Source organism: Silurus meridionalis, chromosome 14, assembly GCF_014805685.1.
Source record: "Silurus meridionalis isolate SWU-2019-XX chromosome 14, ASM1480568v1, whole genome shotgun sequence".
In the NCBI taxonomy this organism is placed as follows: domain Eukaryota; kingdom Metazoa; phylum Chordata; class Actinopteri; order Siluriformes; family Siluridae; genus Silurus; species Silurus meridionalis.
Window position 1 is genome coordinate 18,260,495 of NC_060897.1, and position 22,729 is coordinate 18,283,223.

The following is a 22,729-nucleotide window of genomic DNA, read 5'->3' on the forward strand; positions in this document are numbered from 1 at the left end:
TACTGTGTAATGGTTATACAAATAGATGCAAAAAAAAAAAAAAAAAGTAGGTTATATTCAGGAATCATCCATGATGAGGGTTTTAGAATTTTTCTTTTTTTTTTTTTTTTTTTTTTTTAAACTGAGTTCACATACCAAAGGGAGTCCATTTCTGAGGCTTCACATTGTTTCAGTTGGAGCTTTTTTTTTTGCTAGACTTTTTATTAAATCTTTTTTTTTTTTCTTTTTCTTTTTTTTTTTTTTTAAAAACACCTCAAACAGAGACCGGCATCGTTTGCACAAAATACAGCTGGCCATGGGGGAAGTAAATGATATATAAACTGATATAAGCCAGCTTGTTGGTGCTTTTGATCAAAAAAAGAGTTGTTTTGTTTCATAAAAAAATAAATAAAGGATTTTTCATTGCCACTGTTGCTTTTTTGTTAATTATTTTAATAATTGTGCTCACAGCGTAAACTGCAAGGCTTTGGCTTTAGCTCTCTGAATGGATAAGAAACGCCACTCATATCTGCTACCGTCGTTCCTAGTTAGAATAGTAACATTCACATCAGCTAGAACACTTAAACCACCTGGTAAATATGGTGTAGGTTTTATTTGGGTCATCATAACAGCTCTCCACAAATCATCTGCAGGCATGCTGTGGTATCTGGCACCAAGACGTTAGCAGCAGATCCTTTAAGTCCTGTAAGGCCTTATTATCATCTTCAGTTTTCCATGGTTAAAAGGATTGCATTGATACACACGCAACTGCCAGATCCTCTATAAATACCCAACAATATTCAAATCGGTAGAATGCAAGATTATTTATTTGTTTTGTTGAAACGTCTGTCTTCATAACACAATAATTTCTAATATGGCATAGTACATGACTCCATTTATGCTTCCTTCAGTCATGTGTATTGCTTCAGTCCCATTTTGCATATAAAGCAAATAATGTGTATTACAATACTCCCACTTCACTGTGTGATTGGTGTATATGGGATCATACTTAAAGCCTGTTAACATGATCCTAAATTACTGCAAAAAATTCAAATTCATAGTATATCATATTTTGTCTGGCTTGAAGATCTCTGAGATGCAGGAACAAAGATTATTGAGGTGCAGTTTATGTTCTTATTGTATTTGTTCCTATTGTTCCTGCTGCTTTCAGGTTGTCCTGCAACTTTTTCATATATAGATATTTCTTATTATTAAAGCTCAGTTCATCTTTAAGGGAAAGTTAGTTGTAGTTCCATGTTTGTGGTTTAAGGTTAAATCGTCACTAGGTTTCCGACACTGCAAATGTGAAATGGTCGTATTCACTGGATGTATATTAAATAGCAAAAAGTGTCCACACATTTCCCCTCACTCTAGATCCTGGTGTACAGCAGCATAGGATTTGGTGGAGTGGTAAGAGAACTTTAATCAAGGTAAATCGAATATAATCGCTATAATATAATTACTAGTGGGTTTTATTTTATTTGAGTAACCCAGCAATAAAGAGCACCTGGTTTGTTTGGGTTTTGGAAGCACCTATTTGTTCATCTGTGTTTGATTCAGCAGGTGTTTCCTGTTGTCACAGTGCGCAAGACCGACTGTTAACCAGGGCTGCCCGGTTTCACCAGGCGCTAGCAAAGTAAGATATATTTTCCTTCTTTCTCTCTGTGTTTATCTGGGAAACAAGGTCACTCTGGTGCTTTTCTTGTGTTCAGGAATCATCCATTTGATGACCCCTTTTAACCTCTTTTCATAGCAATAAATCTTATAACCATTAGTGGGTTCTTATGCAATCAATCTTATAACCAAAAGTGGGTTCCTGTGCATCATAGACATGCTTGTGTGCACTATCCTGGCGGTATCTGAGAAGTTGATTGTAAGGGTCTTAAGCGCCTGACAGTAGCAGCTTGGTGGTGCTGGGATCTGAACTCATGACATTTTGATCAGTCTTTACCACTGAGCCATCACTTTCCTGAGCTCCCCCGTCCAGTCCCATCAGTATACTGTCAATTTGAACCACAGAAGAACTGTTAATGTCCTCATAAACACGAGCCCGATGCTCACAATGAACATCCTTTCAACACTCTTGGTGTAAAGTGTTAGTTCTTTTGACAATCACACAGGGGTTCCTCTCCAGGGTTCTTTCTCACTCGGGTTGTTTTGCTATGTCACAGCTGTGTGGCTTTATACCGTTCTACGAAGCACAATACAAATACAGTAGAATTGAATCGTTTTTATTAATGATTGGCGAAAATCTCAGGTGTATTCAGAAGGCACACACACACGCAAATGAGGTACAAAGCTACAAATTCACTAAACCGTCACAGTTTGATCAACCCTGCTACGTGTCTGAATACCTGTTCAACAGCATTATAACATCTAAGTACCTTTCAGATAGCTGGCGTTCATTTATTGCTCCGATACTGACTAGTGTCGGTCTGTGTTCAAATTGGGATTGATTCTTGACTCTGGACTCGTCAACCGTTGGAATTGCACTATTTTTCTTTAGCTAGCAGGTTAGCAAGCTTGTCATTTAGCAAATGTGGCCATTTTATTTTTGAACAGTAGATCATCGTAAGTAGTCAGCAAAACGTTTTGTTGTATTTACCGTAGCTACGGCCACTACCCCTGAATACCACTATGTCGAAGACAACTTCTTTTGTTTGTTTTTTTGCTTAGAAAACTTAACATAAAGGCTGCTCAGATGTACAGCTTTCCCAGCCCAGCGTCTTGTTCCAAATGGAACGCGTGTCGAAACGGTGTACAAATTTGACTTACGGTTTTGAGATTCACATTTGTTATGCAGTTTCATTTTAGTCCAGATCCCCAGATTAGCTTTCGCAGAAACAGAAAATTATTATTACTTCAAAAGATATATCCCCTACCCCTGGAAAAAAGAGAGAGAGAAGAAAACAACCTCGAAGATCTGCATCTGAGCTTTTGTGGTAAACCAGCATGCTCTGCAACTCAAGACTGCACAGACTATTTATCTATTATCTATTAAAAAAAAAAAAGAAACCTTAACACACCTGTTACTGAGAGAAGTACGTAAGCCAAAAAATGCTGGAAAAAGAATTCATTTTCACCTTTTAATCCTATTAGGATAATCGTGTACTTGTTTGTCGTAGTTCTCTTTAGCACTGTTTCCTAATAAGATTCGCATTTTTGTCTCCGTTCTTATTGAATGTAAATTGTTTTTAACATTAAATGAGTGTTGCTGTTTAAAACTAGCAAGCTGGGTATACGGTATCTTTGGATAAGCACAAGGCGTTTTATCTTAAGCGTGAGTTATGTGTTATTCTAGCCCTTTTGTTTCTGTGTTGTTGAAAGCTTCCCTGGAAACTAAGCAACCCGTTCATGATCGAGCATGAAATCATGGGTTGGTCGTGTAAACAGTGTAGGCAACCATTAGGGGTCAATCGGTATGATGTGATGGCACTGCTGACCAGCATGGCTTTCAAAAACAGATTTCAGAAGTAGGAGGCTCTGGTAAGATAGGACGGCTGGCTAGCATACGCAGTTTTCGGAAAAAGTGAGCTGGTGATGCTGGTCGTCGTTGGAAATAAGGGAATAACCACTTATAAGAAATAACTAGGGAAAAAACTAGGGAATAACTAGGGAAGTAGGAAATACTTTCCTATTGGAAATAATTTACCCATTGGAAATAACCCCTTATTTACAATGATGACCAGCATCATCACAAGCTCCCTTTTTGCTGGGCGGGGCTTAACATTTTCGCGTGGTGGCTCGGACAGCAAGTTAAAAATGAACACTAGTTTGCGATTAATTGTACGTGTGAGTAAACACTGTAAACAGCTTTGACGTCAAGATACAAACAAAATGAAGCACATCAGCCAAAAATAATAATAATAATAAACTGAGTATCAGAAAACCAGCACTTTCCACCCTGGGTTTGTGAAGGAACAGCCGAAGAAGAGGCAGTCCACAACTTGGTCGAGCAGCCAATCAAAAACCACCTCCCGGTTCCCCGAACCGATTGTAACCCGCAGTTTGAAGCTGATGGCGTCGCTCGGGTTGTTGTTGTTCGCTGGGATAATGCTGACCACTTCCATATCGTAGGTGATGACTGAGCCGACGGTGACTGCGGGAAGCTGGTTGGTCATTTCTTTCCCGTTAACAAACACGGCACCTGCGTAAATACACGTCATGATAATTAGGATCGTGCAGAAACAACGAGATGGAGGCTTTATGGTGTAACAGTCCGTTTTTATTTTTAGTTCTTACATGAAAAAAAATAAGTGTGGAACATGCTTAAAGAAGTGAGGTTGCTTAAGTGGGACTCCCCGGCTAACTAGCAGAAGTGACGGTCAGCTAAAAAGCTCATGAGAACTCATTTAAAAGACGAGGCAGGGCAGTGAAGTCGCTCCTGAACTCTCCCGCAAGTCAGCATTAACTACTGCTTCCTTAATTCTTCAATCCCCTTAATATCCCTGTTCGCTAGTTAGCACTTTTCACTCAATAAGATTTAACACTTTGAAGTGACGGGTGTTACATAACTTTACATTATTCATGTATACAGGTACACACTTAGCTAGCTAACTAACAGATATACACCAAGAGTATAGCGAAAACCCAAATATTGATTTATTAACTTCATGGCCGAAATCACGACGACGTGCCAGTGTTTGCTTTGATGTGATATTAGAGAGTAGCTCTGTGTTGTTGTTCATCACTGAGGGTGAGGATCAGACCTACCGTTAGTGGAGATACACACAGCCTGGTCCCTCTGCAGAGATTCTGAATTACTGGGTTTATCCACACACACCCCCAGACTGTCACGCTTATCCATCTGCCCTGCTGCTGTAATCCTACACACACACACACACACACACACACACACACACACACACACACACACAGTGTCATTCAGGAGTGATTTAAGCAGAAATATAACCACTCATCTCTAGCCTTGTAAAACAGAAGGCTACTTGTATACATACAATATGTATTTGAACACAATAGGAGAAAGCCAGCCTGAACTCTATAGGGGCTGATGCAGCAGCGCTTTAGTCTTTTTGTCTGTTCAACTTTCTCAGTACATTCTTCTCAAATATAAAAATGTAATAACCAATCATATCTGTCTAGCCAAATTATTTTGGTTCCACCTTTTTCCGTGACACGCACCCACATACGCACCCAACCGTCCTAAAAAGTGATACACCAGATCAGACCACTTTCTGGTCCAGGTCTGGTTCTCACATGTCCATTGTAGGAGCTTTTGGTGGTGTACAGTGATCAGCATGGGCACTCTTGACTAATCTGCAGTTCCACAGACAGCTGCTATAACAGCTCTGCTGTGTGATTGGACCAGACAGGCTGTCTTTTACTCGCCATTTCACCGCTAGTCAAGTCAAGTTTATTTCTGTAGCGCTTTTCACAACAGACATTGTCTCAAAGCAACTTTACAGAAATCAACAGTCAAGGTGAATGGTGTGTATTTATCCCTGATGAGCAGCCATGGCGACTGTGGCAAGGAAAAACTCCCTTAGATGTTATGAGGAAGAAACCTTGAGAGGAACCTCAAAAGGGGAATCCATCCTCATTTGGGTGACATCAAGAGTGTGATTATAGTCATTAAACAATACAGAACACTGGAGAGTGAGAACTAACATGAGCACTGGACTAGACGTCACAATTTGGACCTTGTTAAACACATCACTTCAAACACATCAAGAACTTTCAGACTATTTACATGGTACCTAATATTTCCCACGAATTGAGAGGTGAAAAAGTGTGGAACATAACTAAAAAAAAGTAAGGTTGTTTAAGAAGAAGAAAGTCTCTTGGCTGAATCCTTCAAATAAAGCTAGCTAACTCACCTGGTAACTAGCAGAAGTGACGGTCAGCTGCAATGCTCGTAAGAACTCATTACAAACAAAAGGCAAAGCAGTGAAATCGGTCTTGACCTCTTCCACAGCAGCAAGTCGGCATTCAATACCACTTCACTGATTCTCCAACCCTCATCATCACTGATCAGTAGTTAGCTTTGTTCGCATGACCAGTAGTTAGCATCGTTCAATTCTAAATGACTAACGAATGGAGGTTTATTAAAAACAAGAAAGTCTCTTAGATGAAACTCCCTCACACAAAGCTAGCTAACATTAGCGGAATAAAGAAGCTTAGCGGTAGCAGATTTTTAAATAGAATTTTGCTACCGCTATGTTCCGTATTCAGCATATTCATGTGTTTCTGTATTTAAATGTATACTTTCCGACAATATGTGCAGAGTTTGGTACAAAAACGATTAAATTGTATAATTTACATTTGCCATTTCCAACAGTAGTTTTAATATGTAAATTACGTACAATTTTAACGCTTACTAAGTTGCAAAATTGCATAGAAATTAATTCCAACTACTGTTGGAAATGGCAAATGTAAATGATATCATTTTATTTAGATTTGGCTTTTGCACCAAACTTTGCGCACATGGAAATAGAAAATGTAACCTGAAATACAGAAAAACACTGCCATTTTTATCTCATTGTCATTTTGCATATTACATATTAAACTAAATGTTGCTACCTTAATACTTCCATAGCTAAAAAGCTCATTAAAACTCCTTATAAAGAGCTCTTACAGGGTCAGCATTCGAGAACTGTATGCAATCAAGAGTGCCAGAGGTCGTACTTGAAGGTGAGGGTTTGTCCACAGAAGTAGGATGGTGCGTTGGAGTAAAGCACAGATGCGCTTCCTGAGGATGACGAGTCGCTGCGAAGAGCCATGTTCTTCCTGCTGCTCAGAATGTACCCATCCACACCGGCACTCCACTCTACACACACAACACCAATGGTTCAAATTCATTTATATAAAATGGTATAAAATTTTATTCATTTGAGGTCCTCACAGGGAATCGCAATCTGTCCGGAGAGATGTTTGGAAACCCCTCGTGTACAACAGACGTTCTATATGGTGGCGATTTTTTGGTTTTATCTCAGTAAGGGGTGAAGAGGCATGTTTTGGGTAGGTGGTCGCATAGGGGTTAATGCATTGGACTTTGGAACCGAATGCCATGAGTTCAAATCCCAGCCACACCAAGCTGCCCATTTCGGGGCCCCTGAGCAAGGCCCTTAACCCCATAGCTGCTCAAGTGTATGAATGAGATAAATGTAAATTGTGGAAAAAGATGTCTGGCAAATGTTATAAATGTTTTAATATCCACTGTACGTGTTTACTTCGTGTGTGTGCTGTGTACCGTGCGCTGTTAGGGTTGTGTATCCGGTCTGCGGGACACTCCACGGGCTCCACTCGGTGCGCCCCTCGCCTCGTGCGCACACTCGGAACAGGTAATCCGTGTGAGGGTCCAGGTGCAGCAGCAGGAACTCGCACTCGCTCCCGACGTACGCGTCCTCGTAATGGGTGGAGCTGCTGCGTCTGTATTGCAGTCTGTACTCCTGAGGGTAAAAGTCCTCGTCTACCTACCACACAGACACACATGAACACACAAGATAATACACCTGTACGTACTGCCTGAACACGCGCACACGTGTGTGTGTATGCGTGTGTTACCTTGCTCCAGCGCACCAACACCCCACCGGCTCTCTCAACCAGCTCCTCGATTTGTACGGGCGGGTGGGACGACACACTTCCGTGGCGCGTCACTCGCTCCTGCATCGAACACAGCAACGAGTCGTCCAGCTGCGCCGATACACACGGCACGTCCACCAGCGCCGGCACCTCGGGGAGGCTGCGCATGCATCGACTTCGTTAGTGAGTATTGTTTAACGAGACGAAAGCCCCTGTCTGTTTATTCGCAGAAGAAAGTTAACCAGCGTTCGGTTCCCACCTGTCTAGTTGGATGTGAAGGGCTTTTTTCGCAAAGCTGCACAGTTTGTCCTCTCGGTCACTGATCCCGCAGCGTATCGCCGCTTCACCTGGATGCACAGGAGGCATTAAAACCCTGTACTTCTATAATCAGGAGATTTTATTTAGGAGTCTCCAATGTCAGCTGTCTGTCTGTCATGTGACATCAAGATGGAGTATTTTTTTTTTAATTTTCCCCATTATTTAAGAGACTGTACAAAATAATAATAATAATCCATCTTTACATAAAAATATTGCAAGAAAAAAAATATTCATGTGAAGAAAAGTATAATTGGAGCTGCTATAATGTGATTAGTAACAGAAATAAGATTAAATGTAATGATAGATCGATAAAAAAGGACAAAGGTTGTTTTTATATAGACAGGATTCTCAAAATTGCTATAGTATATATAAAAACAAAACATTTTATATAGGGGATGTGCTGTTCTTGGGACATATTGATGACTCAGCGTCTCTGTATCATGATTGACCCACTGTCTCCTGCTGAGCCCAACTTCCTAACAAGCTGTAGTGTGTCTGTGACAAACGATGGCTTCTTCTTTTAAACATACTTCATATTTCTTCTCTAAATTACGACCCTCTGAACATGAGACGCCGGATGTCCAAGACAAGGCACCTGTTTCATGTCAGTGTTACAAAAGTACAAACCAGGTGTACTCATTTCTCGGCATCCACAAACATCTGTCGGGGGACAGGGAATAAAGTGGATACCGGAGCCGCTGATGATAACTAATGAGAATCTTGTGTATTTATAATAGATAAATAGAATTTGTGTAATCGCTAGCCGTGTTCTACCGCGAGTATCTGCCACTGTGTGGTGTAGCGTGAGTGCTGACCAGACTAGATTTTCGGGCCTCACCTTCACGCAGGAGGTCGTCGGCCATTTTGACGCCATGTTCGATGAGTTTCTGGCAGTCGTCTAGCGGATTGATGCTGTCCTGCTCGATGGCATCCACTTCCTGCAGGAGCGTGTTCAGTCGCTCGTTTAGCAAACGGCTCAGAGTCGCCTGGAGATCCTGAAAATGCCGCTTCAAGACCTCGCGGGTGTGAGTGGAGCTTCCTCGCACCTTTGACACAAAAGACGCCGAGGCATTAGAATAGTATTGATAACTGCAGCATAGCAACAGTTCTTATATATACACAGTACAGACCAAAAGTTTGGACACACCTGCTCATTCAAAGAGTTTTCTTTATTTTCATGACTATGAAAATTGTAGAGTCACACTGAAGGCATCAAAACTATGAATTAACACATGTGGAATTATATACATAACAAAAAAGTGAACTGAAAATATGTCATATTGTAGCTTCTTCAAAGTAGACATCAAGAGAATGCCAAGAGTGTGCAAAGCAGTAATCTAAGCAAAAGGTGGCTACTTTGAAGAACCTACAATATGACATATTTTCAGTTGTTTCACACTTTTTTGTTATGTATATAATTCCACGTGTTAATTCATAGTTTTGATGCCTTCAGTGTGAATCTACAATTTTCATAGTCATGAAAATAAAGAAAACTCTTTGAATGAGAAGGTGTGTCCAAACTTTTGGTCTGTACTGTGTATATATATATATATATATAAATTTATTTTTTTTGTTGTTGTTGGTTGTTTGTTTTTTTCTCTTCACATTTGAACCCTTTATAAGACTGAAGGAACCAATGGAGCTCATGGAACTATGAGTAGTAAAACAGGAAATATGTAGAAGGAGGAGGGGAAAAAAGAAAGACTTGCGTAAAAGACGAGTATCATGACACATCACTTAATGGGGTTACTATATTATCAAAATATGGACTCCAGATGCTATGACAAGCCTTTCGTTGACAAATTTGTTGGGAATTCAGCAGGGATCGTTTCTCTGGGGATCTTTCCAATTCAAAGTTCATTTTAATACAAACATTTTACTCAAAGCACTAATAATGTCTGACCAATACGTCCCATTTTAACCTTCCATTCAGGGCATGATGAGGAATTACAGGGGGTTAAACTTACTTCTGCTCAGTGACATTATATAGATAGATATACAATATGGCCAAATGTATTGGGAAACCAGTCATACGTGGTTCTTTCCCAAACAAAGTTAAAGACACACGATTGTATAGGTTGTCTTACAGGATTGTAGTAGCATGAAATTTGGCCGTCCCTTCACTTGAAATAGGAGAGTTTTAAAGCCATGAAGAAAAGCTTTACAAGGGTTGGAGTAAAAAATCTCCTGCTCCTCCATAAGTACCTGAGTTTACTAATGAGCACAAATATCCACAAAATCTAGTGTAAAAAAAAAATCACATACTGATCTTATGCACAGGTGTCCACAAACTTTTGGCCACATAGTGTAATTCTATGCCTGATAAGAATGCATATAGCCGAGTGTCTCACCTACATCAGGTACAAAAATGAATAAGTAATATTTGATGTGTATGACTTGTAGATATACGGCTTATGCATAAAGAGCTGCTTTAAGATGGTGTGTGGAAGAAAAAAAAGAGGAAATGGTATAAGACAAGGGCCTCTCTTTACGTTTCAAACTCCGATTCACCAAGATGAAACCGCACACTTCCTGTCTCTCGTGCTGTTCAAATTGAAAGAGAAAACACGCAAACGTGTTTCCTCTTGTACAAGATGGAGGGGGGAAAAACTCAATACAGGTGCTCATAGTGTATAATAATCCGGTTTGTCTTTATTTATTATCCGTGTTTCTGTTTCAATAACTTCTGTTTACATTCCAGCCAAAAGTGCATGCAAAAATCTTTTAGTTTCACATTACAGAGTGTGACAGTGTGCACTAGGTGTTTATCTGAGCACATATCTGACAGTGTGCACTAGGCGTTATCTGAGCGCTTATCTGACATTGTGCACTAGGTGTTTATCTGAGCACATATCTGACAGTGTGCACTAGGCGTTATCTGAGCGCTTATCTGACATTGTGCACTAGGTGTTTATCTGAGCGCAGATCTGTAGATGAGAGATGATCCTGCCAGCAGTCAGCAATTGTAAACCGGTATACTACTATTCATACTCTGCTATTAATACTAATATCAATTCAAAATAGATCTGTTTGTCACTAAGTCTGTTTTTGTATCTGCTTCCTTTGAAGGTCACAGACAGGGTCAGCATTTTTTTTTCCCCCCAACCCAAACAAACCTTGAGACAGATTATTTTGTTTCCCTTCACCAGAAAGAATGGTTTACTGTTTCAGTGCCTCTTTAACAGCTGAAGTGTTAATGGAGTGGCCACGAGTGAGGATTTGAATGTAATTTATGTTGTTCGGAAACGGCAATAACCGTTCATTAAGTATGGCAAAAGCAGATCTTTGGTATATTTTGTCGAATTACATCCACACTAGTGGTCACACACGTGTACACTAGTTGATGTATTAGTTCCTTTCTGTGCATTCAGAATTAGTGACGGGTCGTTCATCTTGACATCACTAATTCGGAATGGTCTTTGCTCACTAAGAGTCGTGGTCTTTCGATACGAAACCGATGACATGCTTCATGAGAGCCACCAAAAAAAAAAAACAGTCACTTGTGGGACTTAAGTGGGTCAGGACATGAGCGTGAATAAGAACGCTTCATTTGTGAAAAGGTTACTGTGGAAGAGGGGGTGTGGTCGAGCATTAATATGTAAATGAAGGGAGGAGCCAAAGGATCTGAGGTCACTGACTTGTGTGTCGATTGAAGTGGATTCCAATTTGCTGCAGTCCAGATGGTATTGCATGCTGTTGAAATATGGAATGGTAGCCATGTTGGTTCCTTTCCACCCGGAATAAGTCTCCAACCTTCCCTGCTCCAAAACAACCCCAAACGCTTACGCTTACAAATCCATGTTTGACTGTGGGGGGTGAAGCATTCTGCTAACATCTCTCCTGTTCTTCATCTTACATAAGATCTTCTGTTGGAGCCAAAAATTTCTCATTTGTACTCATCTGTCCACAGAACTTTCTTCCACTCCATAAAAGACTCTGTATGCTCTGTATGGCACACATGCTACTATTTTCTTGAGTAATTTAGAATACAGCGAGGAAAGAAAAGCTGAAGGTTTAGGTCAACGATGTAGATGAACACACAAAGTTATCTGTATGCTTTGTAATTGTTGTAATTTCATTTATGTTTCTGGAATGAAGAAGATCTAGTTCTTACTATTAACGCACACACACACACCAAGGAGCTACTGGTGGAGCATTTAGAAAACACCTTTCATCATTGCAAACGTGGCACATTCAGTCTGCATGTCTGTCTGTCTGTGCTTACGTGTGTGTGTGTGTGTGTGTGTGTGTGTGTGTGTGTGTGTGTGTGTGTGTGTGTGTGTGTGTGTGCGCGAAGAGAGATATCGCTGTCTGTGCTGAACAGGAAACGGAAACACGAAGCCTAAAATAACACTGATAGCATGGCTGCAGGACAAACTGATTATACACACACATCCTCAGTTACGTGCGTAGATCGAGTGATAACATTTTTCAAGATTAATAAATTCTTTGTCATGGTTTCTGATCACGTAAATGCAACCCCTTCTAACACACACTTTTTTTTTACTGTTATTCCTTATTCATATGAATATTTATAGCCATTATTGATTTGTATTGTTAAACGATCGGAAAATGGATTTGATCGGCATTTAATTCTCACTGGTGCTCTTTATCTGGTTTTGGTTCCCGTTAGCACTATTACTATGCTTTGTGCGGACAAAGTGAAGACCTCAGCGAACGATAGGGAAGGAAGCTGGTCACGTCTTGGTGCTTAGTGCTCGCTAAAGTGAGGGGATCATAGACACACTGCACACCCACGTCACTACTACACTCTCTGTGACTGCTCAGGTCAGTGGCCCACAAGCTCCCCATTAAAGGTACTGCCGTTTCATCAGGTTGCCAGATTGGTGCCGTTATGCTCGTCAGCACGAGGTTTGTGTCGCGTCGGTTATCGCGTGGTATCGTATGTTATTATAAAGAGCAGTATTAGTAAAGGAGTGTGGTTTTCGTTTTTATTTTATTTCATTTTATATTTTAAGTAGCTACAAAATGCTCTACTTAAGAAGGTCAATAAGGATGCTGAACTGAGAGAAAAAAAGAGAACTGGGGGGGGAAAAAAAGAGAAAGTTGGGATGCATCCAAACAGACGGACGTATGTACAGTACAGTGTGGGTTGTCTCTGCAGGAAATAACAGTGTTGTTTACGCTCGATAAGCACAGCATTTCTGAGAGGAAACTGCTGGAGAAAACACACACACACCCACACAAGCAGACATTGAGATTCTTCTGTGCATAGCCTGCCAAACCTTAACACACCATTTAGCCTCACATCACCGTTCTGGCTCATGTCTCTTTAAGGACACATAATGTGCATACACTGAAGACTCTTACACACTGTAACTTCATATACTAACTTACTGTGTGTACAATGTTCAGAGAACTATTTATAATAAGCGGCACTGGTTTAGGGGACATGGGCATATCATAACGTGTAAAAATAACACCCATGGACGGTTCGACACTATTAGAGGGTTGTACTTTTGGTTTTGAGTGCAGATTTTATTATCTAGAACTGAAAACAAAGGACAGAAACTCGCATTGCTATCGCCTGCTTGTCCTGTTTGTATCGCCATTGGCAATGTGGCTCCACTTAGGCTTGTTGTAAAGCGCCTTTGTGCTCCATGTGATCTTTGGTTTACTCTTTCTCTCTTTCTTTCTTTTTCTCTTAGGTTGCTCACATTAGTTAGTACTGGATACAGGTGGGTCTTACGGTCAGTCAAAAGACTCTTGATTTGCTGTGAAACACTTTGGTGGGTGTGTGTGTGTGTGTGTGTGTTTACCTGTTTGCGTGCCTGGCTCAGTCCTTGTAATCTTTGCTGCAGTTCACTTCTATAGTTCTGAGCTGCTTCTATACACTCCTTCACCTCCTGCAGCAACGACTCCGCCTCCACAGACATCTTACACCCGACAGACAAAACACACAGGGGGTCATTTGTTACTACTTATACAGAGATCGACATCGATTACAGTGTACACAAACAAGTACAGACTGGGGGCTGTATAGATTTGTTGACTCGCGCTAGTCGTCGCTGTGGGGTTATCCTATATATGAGCGTTCCTCTCTGTGCTCCCTTTTCTGGATTATCCACTGGTATCGTCTTGTTTTATTATACATTTGCTTGTATTTTTGACTTTGGTAATAATGATGCCTTCTTGTGTATGACCAGGAAATCTAGCAAAATTACCAGGTCTCTGTTTTAACTTTTTAATCTCCATTTAGTGTCACAAGGACAACTATTGGGTTCTGGCCACCAGCAATCGCATCAAATATCCTTTGCCGTTTTGGACCTGCATGGCCATGTCTCATTCAACCTGATGAATACGATGGTTCATCTATTCTCAAAAGAACTCCAGAAAGTTCTCCCAATTTTACAGGTGCGTCAATGAAAGCCTGACACAGGAAAACCCAAAATTATATGAGATACTCGAAGAAAAGTTCACAGGCACACATTTTCTATGCCATTGTGACGCTTCTCTTCCATTTGTGATCACCTCTGAAATCAGCATTGGTGTTCTATTGTCCCAATGTCATAAAAACTCACTCACCACTGACTCAAAGGATTTTTTTTTTCTAAAGAGGTTAACAAAAAGTTCTGGTGGCCATCGATGCTCTTTGTTGAAAGGAATTCTGTGGAAGACTGTACATGTCTGTGGTCCATATTATATACCATGGTTGCACAAAACACACCCAGAGCACTGACCTGCTCAAACAACAGGATAACACCACAGTTCTCACCAAGCACCATTCCCCAAAGTGGTGATGATGACCACCAAACTGTACCACCAAAAATATGTATTCAGGTACAGCTGTCTCCTAAGGAGACATGGTTTCAGGCTACAGCACCTAGATCATATCTAAAGCTCTGCAACCCTTTTGTTTCAAGGCTTTAACTCAATTTCTCTCCCAGGCCAAAAGCCAATGTTGATCAACAAAACTAAGATACTATCACTACCTACAATGCGTCAAGAACTCATTGACACACTCCTCGACAGAAGAGGGTGGACCAGATGGTCTTGCTATCCACCCAAGACTTGAGGCTAAATATGCTATTCAAAAAGTAAGACCCACCCACTTCCCACTTATCAAACAATTCCCACATTAATTCCATAAAACTTGAAGCTTAGCATCCTTCTTTCTACTTTGAAAATTGTAGGAGCACCCATTTATAGTGTCTGCACACTTGTTGACTTCAAGTGCTCAAACAGCATCTTGTTCTACCTGGTCTAGAAGGGTTTGGGACAGATCTTTGGGTCCCTGCAATGACTTGCATGATTACTAGTTCCCAAGGCCTATCATAGGAGCTGTATAGTTTTGAAAGCTAATCATTGGTCGGAAAGCTTCTGTCACATTTATTTGGAATATAACGTTCCACTACTACACCAAAGAGGACAACCTCATACTTTTAACTTCTCCTTGGTTGTGGACCCCATCAATTGTACTTGTGAAAATTCTGAGCTTTTTAATAAAGAATCAATCTAAAATTTGATTTTATTCATCTCTGGAAGAAGTCTTCGGTGTCGGCGCTTGCAGCAACAATGAAAAATAAAGCTATTCATGTACATTTACAGGAAAGTGTTCAGGAAGGAAAACTTCTGTGGTTTCTCTGTAACATGGCATGCTAACCTTTTCGTACATAAAGAATTATTTCTTTTTATTCATTTCTGCATCGTAAGATGTTTTATCCTTTATATACTCTAGTCTTTCCTCAGCTTTTATTATTAGCTTCATTTTTGTTTCTAAACTGGTTCCATACTATATTATTTTTATTATTCATTGAAATGAACACATTTAGAAACTCAACCTTTCACAACTGATGTTCCACTGTTTATTCTGTCAATAAACCACACAGGAGTGGAGCGGATTCTATAGAATTGTCTTCGAGGTCCGTCAGACCGGTTCTGATACAAACCCTCTGTGGTTCACGATAATAAAAAAAAACAAAAAAACCTTTTTGTACACATTTGCTTTTAATGCATTTTGAATGAATGAATCAGAGATCAAATGAAGATTTCTCCATTCTTAATGTATGTGGGTAACTCTGTAAGCCTCTTTTAATGCGTCTGAATTACATCGGAGTCTAAAGTGAAGATCAGATTTCTATAAAAACCTTTCGTAATGACCGCTGAGACAAACTGAGTTCTGAAATTTCTAATCGTCTTCTTTGTCTCCAATTTTTATTTGCAATGAAACAAAAAAATATGAAAAGACATTGGATGTTTCTGTGAAGGAGAGATTAAGATCTGTGAACTCAATCAAGCCCTGAAACATCTATCAAATATCCTGCACCAAAGTGTGTGTGTGTGTGTGTGTGTGTGTGTGTGTGTGTGTGTGTGTGTGTGTGTGTGTGTGTGTTTTTTTACTCATAGCATTGCTAAAACCCAGATCAGTTCTCCATCCATGCTAAGAAGATGATGCAATCAGCTGCTCTTATGACTAAAGGAAGTGACCCAAGATGCACTTTATGTTCATGCATATACATTTACAAATGTTGCTTCTTCACCCCCCCCCTCTCTCTCTCGCTCTCTCTCTCGCTCTGTCTTTCTTTTATCTCTTTAGTTTATTTTCTTGCGCTTTCTTTTAAACTAAAGATTAGGGAACAGAGACAATGTCATTACATAACAAACGCATTATATGAAGTTGTGAGAGCCGCAGAGCTGCAGTTATAAGAAATTATTCGACACCTCATGACCAATCAGAATCAAGCATTCAACAGCACCTGTAGTATTAATACAAACAATCTATTAAGTATATAGCAGATGGTAGACTATGGCATCTTTACTCTGGCAGATGGGACATATGGTATACCTGGGTACTACAGCCTAGAGACAATGTACACAGAGAACACATTTGGAGTCGTATTGAGACCAGTACTACTTAACGTATACACACACACATTTTCATATACAGACATTTTCTGGCCTGAATCTTAGTCACCAGGACATCAGTTTCATTTTGGTAGTTCTCTTGCCGTTTTTAACAAAAATCCAGCGTGACTAATTTCTCAACCTGCCATTTCGTGCAACAACCATATAAGGCTGCACAACAACCATATCGCGGACTGTTTTCTAGGTAGAGACTTTCACATGCTGATCATTGCAAGAACTATTTTTTTTTGTGTACATTTAGGAAAGTACCATTGGTACAGTAATGGAGCCTTGACGCACGGCTTTTTGTTGTACGCATCTTTTTACAAATTAGGTGCTTTTTTGAGCAGGAAAAATTCATTAAAACGTCGACGTGTGCGTTTCTTTTTCGAATCGAATATAATTTTACGTGCAGTGAATTTTTTTCGGTTAGACAACGAGACAAATTCATCACCAGTGTTTTGTGCCTGTTTCATGAATTTCACACATATGTGGTCATTGAATATGCAGTGTAGCAAGAGGAAATAAAGACACTCGTAAACTCGATGTGGTTTTAGTAAGAAGCTGCTGTATTGCTTTTTTTTCCTGACGATACAGAATGGATTTGCATTTTGTACATTTATGACACGTTTATGTAGTGTAAGGTTAGAAGTGTTCTGCTGAATGGCTTCTATATTACGAAAGAAAACCGCCCTGAGATTTCAGTCAAAGCCATGACTAAGACAATAAAGGTCTAGGGTAGTATATGGTGATATATAGTATATAACAAAAAGTATATATTTTGTCATTATGCTTGAAAACATGTATTTATCAAGTTCTGTATGCTATCCAAAAAAATGATCACTTATGTCAAAGTGAGTTGTTTGACAAGACAAAATAATATATAATTTTGATATATATAATTGTACATCTAAAACGCATTATGTTAATGATTAATAAGTTATTATTAATAATATCACAGCCATGTTCCCAGTTTTCCAGATTCCTGAATTATTACTTTACAGACCGTTTTAATTGTTTGCTAAAGAAACAGACAAGTTTTATAACTGTACTATAAACGTCTATAAACTGTAAAGATTAAAAAAAATATACCGAACAAACTAGAAAAGTTGTAAGCTCCGCCCACTTTTGTGACATCACAACACATGTTAGACGTTAATAATGGCACCCTGGGAACACAGGAGCAGAGGGGAAAAATGTACTGGTTTTTTCTTTTTGTTTGGAAAATAAATGCATGAAAGACTTCGCTCTCATGGACACAAAGCAACTGCAAGTTTATCAAATAATGACAAAATTAGTTCTTAATTGTTTGTGTGTAAATGTTTGGCACCAGTACTGTTTATCCTGTTCATTATCTGCTTATCACAGTGAAATTCCTTGCATGCTTTTTCAGCTATTATTAGAGTTTATAAAAGAACTATAACTGGTACACTGCATGTTGTTTACTTATTTATTACATTCATATCGCTTTTTGAAAGACATTGTGTTCAGATTAAAACATTTCATTGAAGGAAGCCTCATTTGCATAATGCAATGCAGAAGCTCCAATAACAAATAATATTCATGAGGAAGAATCTCAGCAATCCACTGGCATACAGGGCATCTGATGACTGATCGATTTCCCTTCATCTAATGCCAATTGATCAAAAGGATGTTGTTAAAGGTATAAAGAGTTTTGATAGCAGTTTATGGATATAAATAGGGAGTGAGAGTGAGCTTCTGAGCCCAGCCCTGAACATGTTCATACTCGCATACAGACACGCAAACACATCAACTTCCCCAAAAACAAGCCCAGGAGAGACACATGCTGCAAAACAGCACTCCGTTTCTAATCTCTCTATACCATGATCATAGTAATGTATAAATAGTAATAAATAATCACGAGGTTTTAACTTTTAACAAAAAACTGAAGCCTTGCTTAATTATTTGGGGAGGTTTTATGAGTTTACGGCGTCATCCAGCTGTAATTCACGACGATCATGATTGCTCTTTAAGCCAAAAAATACTATTTAAGATATTAAACGCATGACCTAAGTTTAGCAGAGAAGAGGAGATGACATTAGAGCGTTACCTTGGAGAAGTTTTACTTTAGCCCTCCAACGCTTCCATTGCCGTTCACTGCACAGCCTCGACACCTCCGGCCCACAAGATACTCTCTCTTTAACGCTCAAAGGAACAGCCAATCGCAAGCTCGAATTCCTTTCCTAAATCCCACCTCTTTTTTTCATTTCCGACCAATCGGATGTTCTTCTTTTTTTTTGTCCCGCCTCAATGGTACTACGAGTGCGGGCAACCAGGACTGCATTGCGCGTGCGCGAAGTTTCACGCACGCGTCGTTTGAAAGATTTCATTCACAGTTACTCAAAAAGTTTTAGGTTAACTGGAGCTGATATAAAAAAAATATAAACCAACTCTGTCAGATAACTAGTTCAGTTTTATTTCCTCCCACAATCAATTAAAATAGTATATAAACCAGGACCAAACACCACAAACAACTGTAAAGCTCCTTCCTGTCATTCTTATACTAAGTATATAACACTTGTGCTTCATCTTCTTCTTCTTTTGACTTCTCCCATTAGGGGGCGCCACAGCGGATCATCCGTCTCCATACCCCCCTGTCCTCTACATCTGACTTTTTCAACCCAACTACCTGCATGTCTTCCCTCACCACATCCATAAACCTCCTCACTGGTCTTCCTCTTTTCCTCCTTCCTGGTGGCTCCATCCTCAGCATTCTCCTACCGATATACCCCATGTCCCTCCTCTGCACATGTCCAAACCATCTCAATCTCGCCTCCCTCACCTTGTCTCCAAAACGTCCTACATGCGCTGTGCCTAATAGACAAATCAAATGACCAAAGGAATCAGATACATGTTTACTCTAATGAAGTCCTTTAAGGATCATGTTTTCAACTTTCTGTAATCAAGTCATACTTTTAGTCATATTGTACTTTTCACACCAATGCGTTCAGTTGTGTCCTGCCTGAATCAATCCACCTTAATAACATCATTATGATGCCATAGCTTTAGAAACAACTGATCTTATCAATTTTATAGCGAAACATATCACAGAGAGAGCTATCTCATACATCAAGAATGAATGTCATTACTAAAGCAAGAAACCCATACATTATCTTGAGCAGAAGCATCGATATTAACCTCATATAATGACCCCGGGTTTCCATGCATTTCTCTGCATTTTTCAGGGCGTTAGAGTTTCCATGGGATCTGAAATCAAGCCAAATTGTGTGGAAAAAAAACATATAAATACATATACATGTTTCATGAAAACATTTTTGTAACTGTTTTGGATGAAGATTCCTTATGAAGTCCAGCTTTATTTGAAAAGTCCATATTGTGAATGTCCTTGTAAGTATATCTATGACCCATTTAATTTCTTCTCAGAAAAAAAGACGTAGTTGGACGCCTACAAGAGGGCCCCAGTGACTCCAACTAGAAATCTGATTGGTTTCTTATGTATTTTATGCTACCAGGCACCAGCTGTGCTGATTCTGAAGGCCTTATGGCAGATACCATTGACCCCGGCAAAGTGCGATGTGACTGACAAAATAGATAAAATTTGATTTTCTACTGGATAGAAACTCCAACATATACAGACACTCCTTGCAGCATCACACTGGAGAGAAAAGCTATGAAGAGAATAGACTCCTCTTCTTCTTCTTCTTTCGGCTGCTCCCATTAGGGGTCGCCACAGCGGATCATCCGTCTCCATACCACCCTGTCCTCTACATCTGCCTCTTTCACACCAACTACCTGCATGTCTTCCCTCACCACATCCATAAACCTCCTCCTTGGCCTTCCTCTTTTCCTCCTACCTGGTGGCTCCATCTTCAGCATTCTTCTACCAATATAATTCATGTCCCTTCTCTGCACATGTCCAAACCATCTCAATCTCGCCTCCCTCACCTTGTCACCAAAACATCCTACATGTGCTGTCCCTCTAATAAACTCATTTCTAATCTTGTCTATCCTCGTCACTCCCAACGAAAACCTTAACATCTTCAGCTCTGCCACCTCCAGCTCTGCCTCCTGCCTTTTACTCAATGCCACTGTCTCTAATCCATACAACATCGCAGGTCTCACCACAGTCCTATAAACTTTCCCTTTCATTCTTGCAGATACCCTACTATCACAAATCACTCCTGTCACTCTTCTCCACCCACTCCACCCTGCCTGCACTCTTTTCTTTACTTCTCTAACACACTCTCCATTACTTTGCACTGTTGACCCCAGGTACCTGAACTCCTCCACCTTCTCCACCTCTTCTCCTGCAACCGCATCACCCACTGCCCTCCCTCTCATTCACACACATGTACTCTGTCTTACTCCTACTGACTTTCATTCCCCTTCTCTCCAGCGCATATCTCCACCTCTCCAGGCTCTTCTCAACCTGCTCTACTCTCACCACAAATCACAATATCATCTGCAAACATCATAGTCCAGGGAGACTCCTGTCTGACCTCGTCCGTCAACCTGTCCATCACCACTGCAAACAGGAAAGGGCTCAGGGCCGATCCTTGATACAGTCCAACATTCACTCTGAACCAGTCTGTCGTACCTACTGCACACTTCACTGCCGTCACACTGTCCTCATACATGTCCTGCACCACCCTTACATACTTCTCTGACACACCTGACTTCCTCATACAATACCACAACTCCTCTCTTGGCACTCTGTCGTACGCTTTCTATAAATCCACAAATACACAATGCAATTCCTTCTGTCCTTCTCTATACTTCTCCATCAACATCCTCAAAGCAAATAAGGCATCTGTGGTGCTCTTCCTCGGCATGAAACCATACTGTTGCTCACAGATGGTCACCTCTTCTCTCAGCCTGGCTTCCACTACTCTTTCCCATAACTTCATGGTGTGACTGATCAACTTAATTCCCCTGTAGTTACTGCAGGTCTGCACATCTCCCTTATGCTTAAAGAAGAGAGAATAGACTATTGGGCTTAATTTCATACATATTTATGGTCAAAAATATATTAAAATGTAAGTCAGTTATCCTGATAGAATCTAGAATCCAATGCTGTTAGCACGTTGAGAGCAGAAACACATATTAAAGGATATTTTAGACACTTCCATTTGCATGGAACATACAGCTGGGTATATAAACTGAATACTCTTGGTAATATAGTGTATATCCCATAATATATAAAAAGAGATTATCGGTTATAAAGGTTATAAATTTATTTGTGTTTGGGTGAAATAAGTATTTGATCCCGTACCAACCAGCAAAAATTCTGACTCCCACACTCCCAAATTAGTCCTGTCCCTTTAAGAAAGTAATCCTTAAATAAACTCTTTATGTGTCAAGACCATCAGCGAAAAGCTCAGTGAGAAAGAGACCACTGTTGGTGCGATAATTCAAAAATGGAAGAAATACAAGATTTCAATCACCATCGCTCTGGAGCTCCATGCAAAATCTCACCTCATTGGGCTGATTTTGATAAAAAGTGAGGGATCATTCCCAGGAAGCCCTTGTTACTGAACCCACGGGAGCTGTGATCATAGTCACCAAGAAAACCATTGGTAACTGTTCTTCTACTCAAGAATGCACATAAACAGGCCCGTCTGAAGTTTGCCAATGAACACGCAAATGATTCAGAGAAGGCTTGAAAGAATGTAATGTGGTCAGATGGGAACAAAATTAAGATCTCTGGCATCAACTCAACATGTCGTGTTTGGAGGCAGAGAAATGCTATATATGAGCCCAAGAACACCATCCTCACTGTCAAATCTGGAGGAGAAAACATTCTGCTTTAGGGCTGTTTCTCTGCTAAAAGTATAGGAAGACTTCACCACATGAACGAGGCCATGCACTGTAGAATTTTGGATGAGATCCTTCTGGCCTTAGCCAGAACACTGAAGAAGGGTCATGGATGAGTCTTCCAGCATGGCAATGACCCAAAACATATGGCCAAGGCAACAATCTGATTGTCTTGCAGCCCATTCCAGCCTTGTGCAGGTCTACAATCCAGACATCCCTTGACAGCTCT

General features: G+C 40.2%; 1 protein-coding gene across 1 annotated transcript; it reads right to left on the reverse strand.

The window, feature by feature from the left end:
• Positions 1 to 2,194: 2,194 nt before the first annotated feature.
• crlf3 (cytokine receptor-like factor 3) lies at positions 2,195 to 18,882 on the reverse strand. Its single transcript, XM_046865639.1, has 9 exons — positions 18,776 to 18,882; positions 13,620 to 13,736; positions 8,678 to 8,885; positions 7,781 to 7,868; positions 7,504 to 7,681; positions 7,190 to 7,412; positions 6,625 to 6,766; positions 4,693 to 4,805; positions 2,195 to 4,126 (listed from the first exon to the last, which is right to left on the reverse strand). The coding sequence occupies exons 2-9, from the start codon at positions 13,734 to 13,736 to the stop codon at positions 3,861 to 3,863; spliced, it is 1,335 nt and encodes a 444-aa protein (XP_046721595.1). The 5' UTR covers positions 18,776 to 18,882; the 3' UTR covers positions 2,195 to 3,860.
• Positions 18,883 to 22,729: the final 3,847 nt, after the last annotated feature.